The sequence below is a fragment of the Pseudophryne corroboree genome, chromosome 2 (assembly GCF_028390025.1).
Source record: "Pseudophryne corroboree isolate aPseCor3 chromosome 2, aPseCor3.hap2, whole genome shotgun sequence".
Taxonomy (NCBI): Eukaryota; Metazoa; Chordata; class Amphibia; order Anura; family Myobatrachidae; genus Pseudophryne; species Pseudophryne corroboree.
The window spans coordinates 589200127-589216651 of NC_086445.1; the positions used below are offsets into that span (position 1 = coordinate 589200127).

General features: G+C 42.8%; 1 protein-coding gene across 2 annotated transcripts in view; it reads right to left on the reverse strand.

The window, feature by feature from the left end:
• EYA3 (EYA transcriptional coactivator and phosphatase 3) overlaps positions 1 to 16525 on the reverse strand; it is a 229895-nt gene continuing 213370 nt past the window's right edge. For both annotated transcript variants that reach the window (XM_063954572.1, XM_063954571.1), the window contains 2 exons: positions 2610 to 2710; positions 1 to 825 (listed from right to left, as the gene is read on the reverse strand). In XM_063954572.1, coding sequence (XP_063810642.1) covers positions 745 to 825; positions 2610 to 2710 — 182 coding nt within the window. In that variant the 3' untranslated portion in view covers positions 1 to 744. The remainder of the gene's footprint in view (positions 826 to 2609; positions 2711 to 16525) is intronic.

Sequence of the window (16525 nt, forward strand, 5' to 3'; positions counted from 1 at the left end):
GATGATTATATTAGGTTTTTGTTTTTTTTAATAAGTTACTGACTCTCAAGGTATAATAATGGGAGAACTTTTCCCCTCCCTCATCGAGGTATTTTATAAAGTTCCACAATGGTCATCAAGCAGACAACAACAAAGGCAAGCCAGTATGGACTTGTGATACTGTTAAAAATCCCAGAAAAACGTACACTGTCCTAGGTCTTCAGTCTCACAGACTAGGGGGCCAGGCGAGCTAGGTCTGATGCAGACAGTTTCCATCCTTCGATAAAAGATTGGGTACTTCATTTGACATCAGTATGCAATAGAGTATAAGTCAGGATCCACTGCTACATTATACATCTGATTTAACAAAAAAAAAAAAAAAAAACAATGTGGCTGTTCTTTTTATACGTGTTCCTCCTTTTATGTGAGAAACAGCCTTAACACTACAGAGTTAGTGTCTGGATGAAACGTACATATAAGAAGTCTGAAGAGGTAGGTGGGACATGAAACAGGAAATTGAAGAACCAGGCTGACAAGCAACTGAAGAGGTAGGTGAGATGTCAAATCTAAGTTGGACATTCTTCATGACTGGAGAGTAGATGTGATGGTTTCTCTTCCGAGAAAGACAGAACTGAAAAGATTTTCCCCTTCTCGAAATTTGTAGATGTGAGCGAGTTCATCAGATCAAACAGATGTCTCCGTTCTACACATGTAGATTCCAGCAGATCTGGAGGCTTGTTTGAGTCCATGGTTTTGCAGAGTACCTCACAAAAAGTCCAGTTCCAAAGCTTGCTGTAGAGAGATGAGGTCATTGTGGTTTGCGATTCTCCAGAAAGGCATGTTGTGCTTTGAAGGTGTAAGAAGAAAGAAATATATTGCATTAACAGCTGAAATAATTATTTAATTTTATTGTATAGTAACGTGGGAAAAACATCATACTCTCAGTACTATTACAACATGTTTTTATTTTCTTAAGACAAGAATAAAGTGCAAAATAGGTAATATATCTCACCAGGATTTACAGTCATCTGTTGTCTGTCTGCTCTACAACTCAGTTCACTGGTTGGGGCTTTATTTAACTGAACAATCCCCAGGGGGAAGGTCTGTCACCACCATGTGATGTTAGAAGGTAAAAAAAAAACCCTTGTATAACAATATATATCATATAGCTCTTCTGTTGAGTAAACCAGCAGCCTCTTGTACTGTTGATGTTCAACGGAGAAGTTACTCGCAAAAAGACACACCAACATACTACCGTGTCTAATTAGGCCACAGGAGGAGCTTTTCACAATTAGAAGAGTGAGGCAGCAGCAGTCCATGATATTACTAAATGTGTATCAAGCCAAACGTTTCCACACAAAAGGCCTAATTCATGTTTGTACACCGATGCAATTGTGATTTTGTAGTTTATGGAGCTGCAAATGTTAGCAAGTGAAACGGGCATCCAGAAATCAGAAGAGATTCCCACCGGAGCCATCACAAACTCATTTAAAATTGCATACATATTCGCAGCCTGTAAAAAAAATGAGGAACACTGGGGTTAAGGGAAGGCCTATAGCTATGCAGACTGAAGACAGCAGTAACAACGCAGGCGCCATGTTTTTGGACATAGGAGCTTGCAGCAGCCCCTGAGAATGGCCAAGACACTCTAGCGTTTTTCCAATCTGTCCCTGTTAACAACTCCAAGCGGTCACTTCCAATCAATCACTTTCCCATTAAATCCTCATTGCGAGTGGGATCGTGGAACATGCGCAGTCTGCTGATAATCACTCCGCTGTGTGAACATCGGCCATTGCGTACAAACATAAAATTATTCCCCAAGTTAGAAATATAGTGCAAGTAAACACCTGATTACATTGTCCTTTTTAATGCACGTTTATTCTTGTCTCTGTAATACTGACCTAATACTCAAACCATTATAACATCCCACTGGACTAAGGCTACACAACATGAAATATCCAATAATTTCACACCTCCCTGGTGAAGGGGATCTCTGATTTGTACATACAGATGTGTACACATACATACACCATTGCTGCAGGTGTACCTCTCAATGTCAGGTCCCATGAGACTCTGCTAACATTGGGCATCATTTTTGCAGGTAAAAGAATCTTCATTGCAATGTGAGTAGGAGACTCTGCTGATTCATCTGATATGTGACACTTTTATATTGGATTCCGACAGTGGACGTGGCTTTTCCCCCACACCAAGTTCCGATGTATTTTCTATACAAACTCAGTTGCACACAGATATAAAAGTGCTGCATATCAAATTTAGCACAGTCCTGTGTGTCTTAGCCACATCACATTGCGACTAAGAAGCATTTTCAGCAACAACAACAAAAAAAGAAAAAGAAAAAAAGACACCCGAGTCTAGCAGGGCTGCACGGGACCTGGCGGCTCACTCGTACCAGGCTTCTCTTGGGTAGATGTATAAGGACACATTCTAGGTGGTATATACAGTCTATGTACAGCGAAACACACATCCTACATAGAAGGGACAGGAAGAGAGTTTGAAAAGTAGATGTTTGCATTAATTGTTTGGCACCATTACTAATTTTTTTTCTTAATTTACAAATAAGCCAATATTCATATATTCACTTTGGATGATCTAATTAATTAATATCATACCTGTTTGGCAGCCATTTCTTCATCCCTGCCATCTCCAATTACTACGTAGGTAACACTTTTGCCAAACCTCGTCACTATTCTTTCAAAGCAGCTTTCTTTACCTGAAAGAGCAAAAAACATCTAATCATCCCTGTACAGAGTACTGGGCGCATCATGATGTACACAAAGAGCAGAACAATTGTTTCCTAATGACATCATTGTAGTGACCTAAGTTATCACACAAGTCAACACTGCCAGAATATTGACCGTGCGATTCTACATGCAAGCCTAACCCTAAAATCATGTGACGCTATCCCAAACATGTCGTTCTGGTGTTTACATCATGACTACATAATTACAACATATATATTAGCTTTTCAGGTTTTTACAATACATGAATATAATTTTATGATACTACAAACTGTATCCTAAATTAGTGATTCACTCCAACAATTTTTGGTCTTCATAACTCACCAACCATACAAGCAATTCCCAATTAAAAATAAATAAATAGGAGATTAAAGAAAACAAGAACATAAAAAAGGTACCCCTTTGGATTGGAATTGTAGGTATGGGAGTGCATATATACAGCAATGTTGCCTCTTATGTATATTTCATCTGGCACTCACTCTGTGCTTCCCAATATTCTATGCCAGTGTTTCCAGACTCCAGTTGGCTGTTTGGACTGAAAATCTGCTAATGTATGGGAGCAGACAACAATCTAAATTTAACCAACTTGTCTGACAGTTTTTGCCTGTGCCTGGCGTTGGGAACAAATGGTTGATTGCCATTTGCTCTCATACATTTCCAACCAGCCAACTAATTGGCAGTTTAGAAAGATAATCTGTAGGTACAGTATGTGGCAGCTTTAGCATTTCACAAGGACTGGAATGGGAAACACTGTTCTAATGTAAACCCCATCATAAACCAGGCATTATACACAAATCGCCATGCAATATATGGAATTTAGCTTAAGCATGATATATATTTGGAGATTTGCAGCATCTTAAAGGAATAGACATTTTAGCAAGAAGCAATAACCTTCCAATGTGTTTGTGCAAATGAACAAAGTCCAATATGTACGGTTGCAAACCAGGTAATATTTGAATGCCCACACACAAGTCTTGCTGACCTATCTTGCAGTAGTTTATTCAGGTTTTCCAGGTTTGCCAGGATGGCACATGCAGCGTCACACCAGCAAAAGTATTCCTGCAACCCTTTCACTGGTCCGGCCAACTATCTGGCATTGGATGCCCACCCGGAACACAAGACCTAAACTTCTACCTCCTGCCTAGCACTCACCAGCTAATTAAACTCATGTGATCCACTTGTGCAGCCGTGCTCTGTGCAGGGATATGTGAGGAATTAACCCTGTCATTAGCATGAGTCTGCAGATGCCCATAGAAAGCTTTAGTCTTTTCATAGACCTGTTTGTCACAGTACGTAATAAATGTGTTCTGATTATTACATGCAGATCCCACTCGCTTAGTGTAAACTTTATATTTTCACTAATGCATAAAAAGGTAATTAAGTAACAGCAACAACTTAAAAAGATATTTTGATTGCCATGGCATACATGCTCCAGTGGCATTGCATGGGAAGCAACTGTTTACACTGCTGAAAAATTAGCAAAACAGCACCTACGCGGTAGCAGGCACAGAATCCCTCAGCAGCTGTGCCGAGATAGCTGGGTTCTACATTTACCACCTGACTAGGATTAATCTGGAAAGTCTGGTAATCAGCAAATCTGTCCGGATCCCAGTGGAAACCTAATTCCAGATGTTAAATGTCCAGGCTTGCATCTGTTATGTAGCTGGGCTGCACCAACACTACTGTAGTGCTTATGAAAATGACAGGTCCTGGCACTTCCCCACTGGTGCTCGTGTGAGAGCTGGCAAGAGAGGACATGGCAAGCTACAGATGTGACTTCATACATCCAGCCTCAATACTTCATGCAGCGCGAAATGCAGCTCTGCCAAATTTGAGCACTGTTTTAATCTTTACTGAAGCATGACAAAATGAAGATTTTGCATATGATTACAATGGAACACAATAAGAACATTTATCCAATCATAATAATGTTAAATGAACAATATGTTCAAATCTGGTGTCAACCCAGAAACAAGTCTGGGAAAATGGTGTGAATCCTGGATCCATATCCTCCAACCTCCTTCCATCGATTAAAAAATAAAAAGCATAGATCCACCAAGGTGTTGCTCCACCATAATCTAATCTTCAACAAAAGAAATTGGGGGATCTTGAGCATATCCACGCGTTTCATACCATAAGGCAGTGGTTATTATTATTTATTATCATCATTTAATTATATGGCGCCACATGGGATCCGCAGCACCCAATTACAGAGTAAACAAAAAAGCAAAACATGAAGACAATGACTTACAGTTCAATACAATATAGGACAAATAGAGGGTATATAAACATAGCTACGTCAGTAAACAGCTCTGAAATAAGTATCGGGGTGGCAGAAGCTGAAGGATTTCGTGCCATCAAAGCAAGTATTGAAAAGAAGATAGGTCAAGTAAGAGACGTGAAAGCACATGAGGGATGAGGACCCTGCTCGAGAGAGCTTAAATCCTAAAGGGCAGGGGCACACAAACAGGGGTGACACAGATGGGGTAGAAAGTGAGCATGGGACACAGAAGGCTTAGGACGAGAGACGGCTGGGTTTGGTGAAGCCCGTTTGACGTTTTGTAGAGAGGTGGAGAGTCTGAGGGGGGAGAGTTAGAGAATTCCAGAAAAAGGGAGCAGCACGTGCAAAATCTTGGAAGCAGGATTGGGAGGAGGTAATCAGTAGGCAGGAGAGGCAGCGTGCATTAGCAGAGCAAAGAGGATGGGTGGGAGAGTAAAGGGAGATAAGGTCAGAGATGTAACTGGGAGAGGAGTGGGTGAGGGCTTTGTAAGTGAGTGTGAGAAGCTTGAAATGGATTCTGAGGGGGATGGGGAGCCAGTGAAGGACTAGTTAGAAAGGGGATGTGGATGTAATGCATTTGGTGAGGAAGATGATCCGGGCAGCAGCACTGAGGATAGATTGGAGTGGAGAGATGTATGTGTTAGGGATGCCAGTCAGGAGATTACAGTAGTCCAGTCTGGAGATGACCAGTGAGTGGATAAGGGTCTCAGTGGCATCCTAGATGAGAACGGGTCTGATCCTGGAAATATTTTTGAGATAAAAATGACAGGTTTGTGAGGGGTGCTGAATGTGTGGCTTGAAGGAGAGGAAGGAGTCAAGGATTACTCCAAGACAGTGCACTTGGGGGCAAGAGGAGATAGTAGTGCCATCTATAGATAATGGAATTGTGGGAGATGAGGCTGTGCAGGAGGGTGGGAAGATGATCAGCTCAGTCTTAGACATGTTAAGTTTAAGAAAGTGCTGGGACATCCAAGAAAAGATAGCAGAAAGACAGTTGGATACACGAGTGAGGAGAGCAGAAAAGAGGTCAAGGGAGGAAATGTAAATTTGAGTATCATCAGCATAGAGATAATATTGTATGTCAAAAGAGCTAATGATTTCTCCTAAAGAGGATGTATAGAGAGAGAAAAAGAGAGGACCAAGAACAGAGTCTTGAGGGACACCTACAGTTAGTGGAAGTGTGGTGGAGGTGGAGACATGAGAGGAGACAGAAAAGAAACGGTCAGAGAGGTAGGAGGACAGCCAGGAGAGGGCAGTATCACACAGACCAAAGGAGTGAAGGATTTGCAGAATGAGAGGGTGGTCCAGCGTCAAAAGCAGCAGAGAGGTCAAGGAGAATAAGTAGAGAGTAGTGACCCTTGGGTTTAGCAGATAGAAGGTCATTGCAGACTTTTGAGAGGGCAGTTTCAGTGGAGTGGAGAGGACGGAAGCCAGACTGGAATGGGTCAAGTATTGAGTGGAAGGAAGAAAGGCAGTCATGCGGTTATAGTCAATACGCTCAAGGAGTTTGGAGGCAAAAGGAAGGAGAGAGGTGGGTCGATAGTTGAAGAAAGTGTGTGGATCAAGGGTAAGTTTTTTTAGTTTTTTTTAAGAAAAGGGGAGAAAAGTGCATACTTGAAGGCAGAGGGGACAGTGCCTGATGAGAGGGAGAGATTGAGGAGGTGGGCAAGATGGGAGCAGACAGGGGGAGAGGTAGCGGAGTAGGCGGGAGGGGATATGGTCAAGTGGGGAGGTGGAGGGGGGGTGTGTGAAGAACGGATGAGGGCCATGACTTCTTCACCAGATACATGGAAGAAAGATGTCAGAGTTGCTAAGAGGGAAGAGGAGGGGCGGGAAGGGATAGGTAGTGGCTGGTTGCTGATTTTTTGGTGGGATGCGATGTCCAGACGTATGGAGTCAATTTTGGATGTGAAGAGCAGAGAGTGAGGGGGGGAGATGAGGTGAGGGTGGGCAGAGGAGGTAGTTGAGTGTGGCAAAGAGGCGCCGGGAGTTGGAAGACTGGGAGGATATGACATTTTTGAAGTATGACTATTTAAGCAAGGGAAAGGGCTGCACTGAATGAACAGAGCATAAGTTTCAAATGGAGGAAGTCTGCCTTACAGCGTGATTTCCTCCACTGTCTCTCACCAGTACTTGAGCATTTTTGCAAATATCTGGTGTGCCAGGATTGGGGTGTTGATCTGCAAGGGTGGATGGTGGTTGGTGGACCGACAGAGTCAAGAGCAGAAGTAAGGGAAGCATTGTATAGGGATGTGGCCTGTTCAGGGCATGAGAGAGACCGTATAGGAGAGAGAAGCGAGTCGAGTAGGGAGGATAGGGAAGTGGTGTTGATAGCCTCAATGTTGCGTTTAGTGAAGGTAGCCTTAGGAGGTAGAGATGGAGTAGCAGAGAGAGATAAGTTAAAGGAGAGCAGGTGGTGGTCTGAGAGGGGAAATGGGGAGTTGAATAAATCAGAAATATCTCAGCGGTGAGTGAAGACCAGATCCAGTGAGGTTTCATTCAGATGGGAGGGGCAGGAGGTCCACTGGGAGAGACCGAGTGAAGATAAGGTTAAGGAGTTCAGAGGCAGAGGATTTTGTGGGGATATCAATTGGGATGTTGAAGTCGCCTAAGATAATGGAGGGAATGTCAGAAGAGAGGAAGTGAGGAAGCCAGGAAGCAAAATTGTCAAGGAATTTGGAGGACATGCCAGGGGGGCGGTAAATGATAGCTACTCGTAGATGGACAGGTTCTCAAACTGAGTGCCATGACATCCTGGAGTGCCTCAGGACACTTGCAGGGGTGCCTTGGATTGCTGGTTCAGGAGCAATTAAAATAAATTTATGGTCAATGTTATCCATTGTTTGTGGCTTCCAATCATAAAACATGTGGACAAACATAAGTAAATCCTGTCACTCACCACATAACTGAACCTAAAGGGGGGGTACAGACGAAGATATTCGTGCTTAAATTCTAAGCAATCTGACTTGATTGCTTAGAAGTTAAGCACGGATCTCTCCGTCCGTATGCCCTACAGCGATGCCCTGCCCCACGCGTCGCTATCGCTGGTACTAGAGCGGCCCCCTTGTCCGCGCGCCCCCCCTCGCTCAGCACACACCTCTCCCCGGGGCTTAAGGATGACATATAATACGATTTACGTACTTAAAAAAACCTTTCTAAATTTCTTAATAAGTAACTTTTGGCCTAGGGGTGCTGTGAAAAAAAATCTGATACTCTAGGGCGCTGTGATTCAAGAGAGTTTGGGAAACACTGCCATAAGGTATTCCTAAAACACTACCAGAACTGTTCTTTAAGAGGGCGGGACAGGGTCTCAATATAACTCTCCCATGTTTCGAAAAAATTTATCTGTAAAACTCTCCTTCTGTAGTAAGGCCTCCAACCATTTTATTCTAAAAATATGAATTATATAAAAAAAAAAAGACAAAACCGAGGGGACGCAGATACTATCCAGAGTTGTAGGATACATTTTGTAGCTACAGCTGATATAGCCATCAGCAATTTCTGTACCCCTTGCTCTATTTGGGTGCCTTCCGGTAAGATGTCAAGTATTGCCTATTCAGAGGCATACAATTAAATGACGATTGACATAGTCAATTGTAAAGTGTAACAGCTGCGCTGTGTAAGAAACAGTTATTAATAATAATAATAATAATAATAGCCCCATACCAGAGTCCTAAATCTTATTATTGTACACACCCATAAACATTACATCAAATCCGCCCTTTGAGAGCAGCACCTACAACAGGAATGATCATCCGTCATCCCCATAAGAGGTCTACAATAAGGCGACAAATATGTCCTATGAAATATGTTCAAAAATAATTCAACATAGGGTGCTGCAGGTAGTAGCTTAATATAACTCTAGTATTCGCAACAACTTCTTTGTAGTTAAAAGATGGAAATTGGTCTCTCCATTGTGCCAGACCCGACGCCTGTATATAAACACTGTAATTGAGTACAAAGAAAAGAATAATGGGCTGAAATTGCTCTACAGGATGGATTCTTACTCATGTTTACAGTCATCTGGTGAGAGCACTCTGGAGAGACAAGCAACGTAACATTGGACCTGCAAGAAAACCAAAGCGAAAGGTCTGAGCAGTGGATGTTGCTCCACTGCCTGTGTAAACAATGGCTTCCCCATCACATCATTCAAATACCATTTGACCCATAAAGTAAAGAGATACCCTGCAGCCCCATTTTTAAAGTTTAGAGTGGGGATACGTATGTGTTCAGGAAGCGCTTATGGCACAAAATGTGCCACCCTTTACAGGTGGACATCAATAGTGGATTTTCTTGGACAGTCATTGGTATCGCGCTTTCATTTAGGTGCAAGAACAAGGATAAACTGACAGCATTCAAGAAAGCAGAATCCAAGGTAGCATATATATTTTTGTTATGAAGCCAATCTCTCAAATAACGAAGATGGGCAGCGTAGCAATAAGCACTAATATTGGGTACATTTTCCCCACCATTGGATCGACTTTGTTGAAGCTTGGTAAGGCCAGTCCTAGCCTTCTTACCATTCCAAACAAAAGTGCATAATACCCTCTCAACTTCCCTAGTGTCACACCTAGTCAATAAAATAGAAAGACTGTACCGTGTAAGAGAGTCTTACGAGTAATGGTAAAAATCTTACCTTTAAGTCTTTTTCTTCGAGGTCCATGGGATCCACAGGGTTAAAAATTAGGTATGAATGGTGGATACAAGCACTGGCACCGAACAGCAAAGTTTTCAGAACCTCCCAGGATGCAGTGGGGTTTGTCTCCCCTTATAACCCGCCCCCAGTCTCAGGTACTTCAGTTAGGTAACAAGCCCAAAGTAGGAACTGGAGAGGCGAGAAGAAAGAAAGGTACACACAGGAAACACACTCACTAGTAGGAGAAGGGAACTGGTGACAGAGAAGAGTAACCCATTGAAGCTAGTTTCATCAGGGTGGGCGCCCTGTGTATCCCATGACCTCGAAGAAAAAGAGTTAACAAAAAGTTAAGATTTTACCATAACATTTTCTTCTTCATGGTCCATGGTCTCAACAGGGTTAACAATGGGATGTCCCAAAGCAGTTGTAATAGGGAGGGAATACTCCTTAGCTGAAAGGAGGACATTGCACCCAAATGATGCATCCTGAGAGGCAAACGTCTCAAAGGCATAGAATCTAAAAACGTGTGAGCAGAAGACCAAGTAGCGGCTTTGCATACTTGTTCAGCAGACGCGCCATGGCAGGCTGCCCATGAAGGGCCCACAGAGCGAGTAGAATGAGCAGAGACTGTACTAGGGACTGGAAGATCAGCCTGCGTTTAAGCCTGCGAGATGGTCATGTGGAGCCAACATGCCAATGTTTGTTCATTGACTGGCCATACCCGCTTGTGGAAACCATAGAGAACGAATAAGGAATCCGTCTTTCTAATGGAAAGAGAACGGTCCACGTATATTTTCAGAGCATGGACCACATCCAGTGAAGCTTCCTCTTGTGACAGATCCGGTCCATGGAAGGCTGATACCACAACTGGCTCATTTATATGAAACTTGGAAGACCACCTTAGGTAGGTATCCCTGTTTTGGTCCGAACGACCGCTCTGTCCTAATGGAAAAAAAAAGGAGAAGTTACAGTAGAGGGCCTGCAAGTCAGAAATTCTACTGGCTGCAACAATAGCAAGAGGAACAAGAGGAAGATAGTTTTTGCAGTCAACCATTTGAGGTCAACTGTATCTTATGGTTCAAAAGGAGATTGTTGTAAGGCCCAAAGAACCAAGGAGAGATCCCAAGGAGGCACAAAGGAAGAATGTATTTGAAGCACTCCCTGCATGAATGTACGGATATCTGGTAGTGGAGCTAGTTCTCTCTGAAACCAAACCGACCGTTAAGAAACCTATACCTTCGGAGAAGCCAAGCGAATGCCCATGATGAGGCCTGCCTGCAAAAAGGCTAGGAGTCTAGTAACCCTAAAAATCAGAGGATTATAGTGTTGATGAACACAACACTGAAAGTAAGAATGCCAAACAAAGTAATAAATGCACGCTGATGCAGGCTTACGAGCACTCAGTAGGGTTTGAATGACCACATTAGAAAACACTTTATCCCTTAGGAGGGATGACTCAAGAGCCACGCCGTCACAGACAAGCGAGCTAGGTCCGGGTGAAGACCGGGTCCTTGCAATAAAATATCTGGTTGAAGAGGCCATGCCAGAGCCACTAGGATGATAGTGCTGCCTTCCTCTTTGAATTTGCGTAGTACTCTGGGAAGAGGAGATACTGGAGGGAAGAGATAAGCCAGAAGCAAGTTCCATGAAACCGTGAGCGTCCACGAAGGCTGCGTCTGGATCTCGTGTCCTGACCCTGTACATAGGTACTTTGTGATTGTTTCTGGAGGCCATGAGGTCCACACGAATCCGAAATACATCTGGGTGTAAAGACCACTTCCCTGCATGCACGTGTCTTGGCGACTAAGGAAGTCTGCTTCCCAGTTGAGGACTCCTGGAATGAAAATCGCAGAGATGGCTGGAAGATGAATCTCTGCCCAGGCAAGAATCTGGTTTACTTCCTGCATGGCCGCGGCACTGCGAGTGCCCCCTTGCCAATTGATATAAGCCACAGCCGTGGCGTTGTCAGACTGTACTTGCACAGGAGAACCCTGCAGAATGTCTTGAGGCATTTGAAGGGCCTGGTAAACTGCTTGGAGTTCTAGGACATTGATCAGAAGAACAGACTCTATTGCGGACCATCGCTCCTGAAAGAGTGACTGCCTGTGACAGCTCCCCACCGATGTAGACTGGCATCCGTTGTGAGAAGAACCCAGTGAGGAATAAAAAATGGGAGACCCTTGTCCAGATTGGGGGGGGTGTAACCACTAGGCGAGGGACACTCAGACTTCCTGAGATAGAACCATTGTCTGAGACTTGATGTGCTGGTGGACCCCATTCTATCTGGCCAGCATCAGACGCTGGGGAGCCCTGGAGTGGAACTGTCCGTATTCCATCATGTCGAAGGTGGATACCATGGAGCCTAGAGTCTGCATCACTGAGTGGATGGACACCCTGCGACTGTGAAGCAGGTTGCGAATGCGTAATTGTAGTGCCGCAATCTTGTCCGGAGGAAGAAAGATGCGCTGTACCTGAGCATCCAGCAGAGCCCCGAGATGGAGTATCCTCTGAGACGGAATGAAAGAGGACTTGGCCCAGTTCATTTATAACAGTAGAGAATAGAAAGAGGGCCATCAAAAACTATACCAAAGGAAAAGATGAGGAAACAAAAAATATCCCAGATTTTTTAAGATAGGTAGAATGTTAATAGGGGCAGATGTACTTCATATATCTCGTACACCATCAGTATATATCCTAATACTTAAGTCCCTAGACATTTTTCAGCTCAACTGTGTCATTGAGCCCCCCCAGGTGTAAAGGTTCCCAGTACCTCTATCCAATATGCTTCTCGTTTGCACAGTTGTTTAAATCTAACACCCCCCCCCCCCCCCCCCGTTTGGTTATTCCTATTTGCTCTATTGCTTTCACCGTTACTTTGGCTATACTCTGTTTTTGACAGCTAGAGATATGAGATAAGGGATGTAGTTTTAAACCCTTTTGGATATTTCTTCGATGTTCGGAAAATTGTACATGAAGCGTACGGATTGTCCGGCCTACGTACTGCTTACCGCAGCCACAAGTGATTAGATAAATTACAAAGACCGACTTACAGTTCAGAATTTTTTTTTATTGAAAATGTTTCTGTTCGTATACGAACGGAAATTCAGACTTTTTCTAGGGGAGTACTTACAGGTAGTACATTCAAGTCTCCCACATTTATGAAATCAGACTGGATTTCATAAATGTGGGAGACTTGAATGTACTACCTGGAAGTACTCCCCTAGAAAAAGTAAGAATTTCCGTTCGTATACGAACAGAAACATTTTCAATAAAAAAAAATTCTGAACTGTAAGTCGGTCTTTGTAATTTATCTAATCACTTGTGGCTGCGGTAAGCACTACGTAGGCCGGACAATCCGTACGCTTCATGTACGATTTTCCGAACATCGAAGAAACATCCAAAAGGGTTTAAAACTACATCCCTTATCTCATATCTCTAGCTGTCAGAAACAGAGTATGGCCAAAGTAACGGTGAAGGCAATAGAGCAAATAGGAATAACCAAACGGGGGGGGGGGGGGGTGTTAGATTTAAACAACTGTGCAAACGAGAAGCATATTGGATAGAGGTACTGGGAACCTTTATACCTGGGGGGCTCAATGACACAGTTGAGCTGAAAAATGTCTAGGGACTTAAGTATTAGGATATATACTGATGGTGTACGAGATGTATGAAGTACATCTGCCCCTATTAACATTCTACCTATCTTAAAAAAATCTGGGATATTTTTTGTTTCCTCATCTTTTCCTTTGGTGTAGTTTTTGATGGCCCCCTTTCTATTCTCTACTGTTATAAGATATAATATGGTTACCTCTAGGGAATGTATTATGGTATAATTTGGGTTTATGTCTATGTCTTGGGAGGTCTATTTACAGGGTTATAGAACTGAAAACTCTGGACTGCCCTTAGATTTATATTTATATCTTTTTCCTCATTTTCCCACACACAGGTACACATGTGTATATTGTTAAAATCATATGTGTGGATGTGCATGGGTTTGTATAATTATGGAAATAAAGATATAGGTGGAAAGGAGGTTAATTGATGAATTATATATATTTTTTTAATAATATGACCTATGCTGGGAGTAGTTACTAAGAATTGTAATGGGAACCCAGAGAGATATATAAAGTATAAATATAATGTAGATTAGCGATACACCTGACTGACGATTGTATTTATATATATATTTTTATGCATCTGTGTGTTGGCGCACTTATATAAATGTATGGCCTTTAATTAATGATCTAAGATATCGAAGCCGACGCCTATATATAAAAATGCATGAATGCATAAACGAATGTTTGCAATGGTAATGTGTTTTATTTATTTATTTTTAATATAAATTTTTTATTGAACAATATAACCAATATTGATATAACTGTGTCTCTGTGTTATAAATGTAAAACTGTTTAATTATGCAGAGTAGTAATAAGCTATAATAAAGATATAATGATGCTAAATATGGACCGCATTTAGTAACTAGGTGGAACGCATAATGTATCCATTGCAGGAGGACGTAATTGACGTCCCATCATGAGAAATAGGCTTGGAAAGTAGACACGACTAATAGACGTCATCTATATTCGCTGCGCATGCGCCCGTGGTCCGGCTCGAATCGAGGCGTGGAGAGGGGACGCAGGGCGCAGGAAGGTACCGCTATTTAAATGCGGGCACAGAGACAAACGTTCTTATCGTCTCTGAGGAAGCCGCCAATGCGCTGTAGGCGGAGAAACGCGTAAGACGTCCCTTTGGTCCGGTACCGGTTATCTTTATACAGCACACAGAATTTATCTCAACAGCCCCTCAATTGGACCCTCCAGATATGGCACCGTGTAAGGTTTAAAAGCACCAGGAGCCGGGAGAAGTCTTCAGCCGCCTATTTTAAAGGACTGGCCAATCAGGTGATTAATAAAGCCGCCCATGCTATGCTGTATAGCACTGCTGTCTTTCTGCAAAACAAATGCACTAAAACTGCCAAATAACATACTAATACAGCTTGATTAACATTTGCTTCAATAGCAGTGCACTGATTTTTGCTGTTTGCAACAACTTTAATAATCCTAGGAGCTTTACTAACACCGGGACTAATGCACCTATGAATTTGGATACAATTGTCCATTGAAAAGTTGCCATATCGATGTTTTAATTATATGTATGTGGTCATGCAAGTTTATTACCTGTCTATATGAGATAGTTGTGTAGTATAATTCAATACTGGCCGGTATTGTGATTTTAGTTTTATTTTATAAATGTATGTGTAATTGAATACATTTTACACGATTCTATGGAAGCGCTGTTTTTGCTTTGTGGGGTTAGCCTGTCTGGTGATAGATTGACCGTTTGCCTTGCTCTGGACGAAGGAGTACCAAAAGGATGAAGTCCAAGGCCGCGTAGAAGAAGCTGAAGGTATTTACGCTCTTTTGGAAGTTGCCAGATTGTTGACAATATGCAGCATCCCTGATGTTGGCTTACAGTGTCACTTGCTCCGTGGTAGCATCAGACTGAAAACTGTTTTCAAGGGCCTCGGTGAATATACTGAGTTAAGATGAGCTTCCAATTGTCTATCAAGCAGGTCCTTAAGGGAGGATGCAGTATGTATCAGCAGAATATAACTTCTAATTACACGTGTCACATGGGCATCCACTGTAGGTGAATTTTCCTGTTTAGATCAGTCTTTGGCAACAGATAAAAGGAGCTCAGGAGTTTTCAATGCATCATCCATAGATTCAGAGAAATGATCACAGTGTGGAAACTCAGCTGCTACTACTACATTCTTTAGTTTAGACAGAGGATCTTTAGTTTTGGGGGCAGGTTCAGCATATTCCAGCTGTAGAGAGAATTTGCCCGCCCTGATTAAAGCTGCCACATTTAATTTTGACTGCACTTCATCCTCCCGGGGAAGAGTATGAATCAGAAACCTAAGCTTGATCTACTGCCATAGAAGATTCTTCTGAGTCAGAAAGTGGTGTGGACTCTGAAGAGCACAGTACGTTTAATAGCCATAGGTAGGCAGTGCTACCTGGCCCTGTAACATATCCTGAAATGCAGTAGATGAAGCAGCCAGACTCTGTACAAATTTTGAACATATATCCAACCATGGTGGATAATCAGGCGGGGCTTCTATAGGCTGATAAACAGGCTGTAATGTCTGTGGTAAGCACTGTAATGGCTGTAATGTTTGTGGTAAACCTTGTTATGGCTGCAGTAAGCCTATAGGGGGAGCTTTGACTGGGGTAGCCTTCTGTTCCACAAGTTTAGCCAGCATGTCAGAAAAAGCAGCCCATGGGGACTCTTGTGCTGGGAGTGCTGAAGGACCCGGGGGTGCATAGCAAGTAGTGCACTGGCCATGCTGCAATAAATCATGAGGTAAAACTTCTGCGTTACAAGTTTTATATGACACCAAAGTAAGTGTCCCAGCTTGTTTTGCACACACAATATGGAAATGTGCAGTGTGTAACTTGAGCAAAAAATGCGACAGTGACACTACACAAATACAACAATTTGTAATGTGTGGTAAATAAACCCCATAACCCACCAGTATTCAAGGGTTAATTAAAGTAAAGATACATGGAAAGCAGTATAATGTACAGTGACAGAGAAGTACAGACAGCAGCAATAGCATAAGTCACATACAATGCGGAAAGAACCATTTAACTGCAGTGGGCACGGATATCAACTACTCAACTTGTATGAGAAAGCTGGTAGGATGCAGCGCTCTGTATAACCCCACTCCAAGTGAGAAGCATACAGGGAGACCAGACCCTAGCGTTCCTCCAGACCTGCAGAGCTGTAATGGCTGCCTGATGTCTCTAAGATGAAGGAGGGTGAGAGAGGAGCAGCTCAGGCAGGAAGACCTCAGCAGAATGGCGC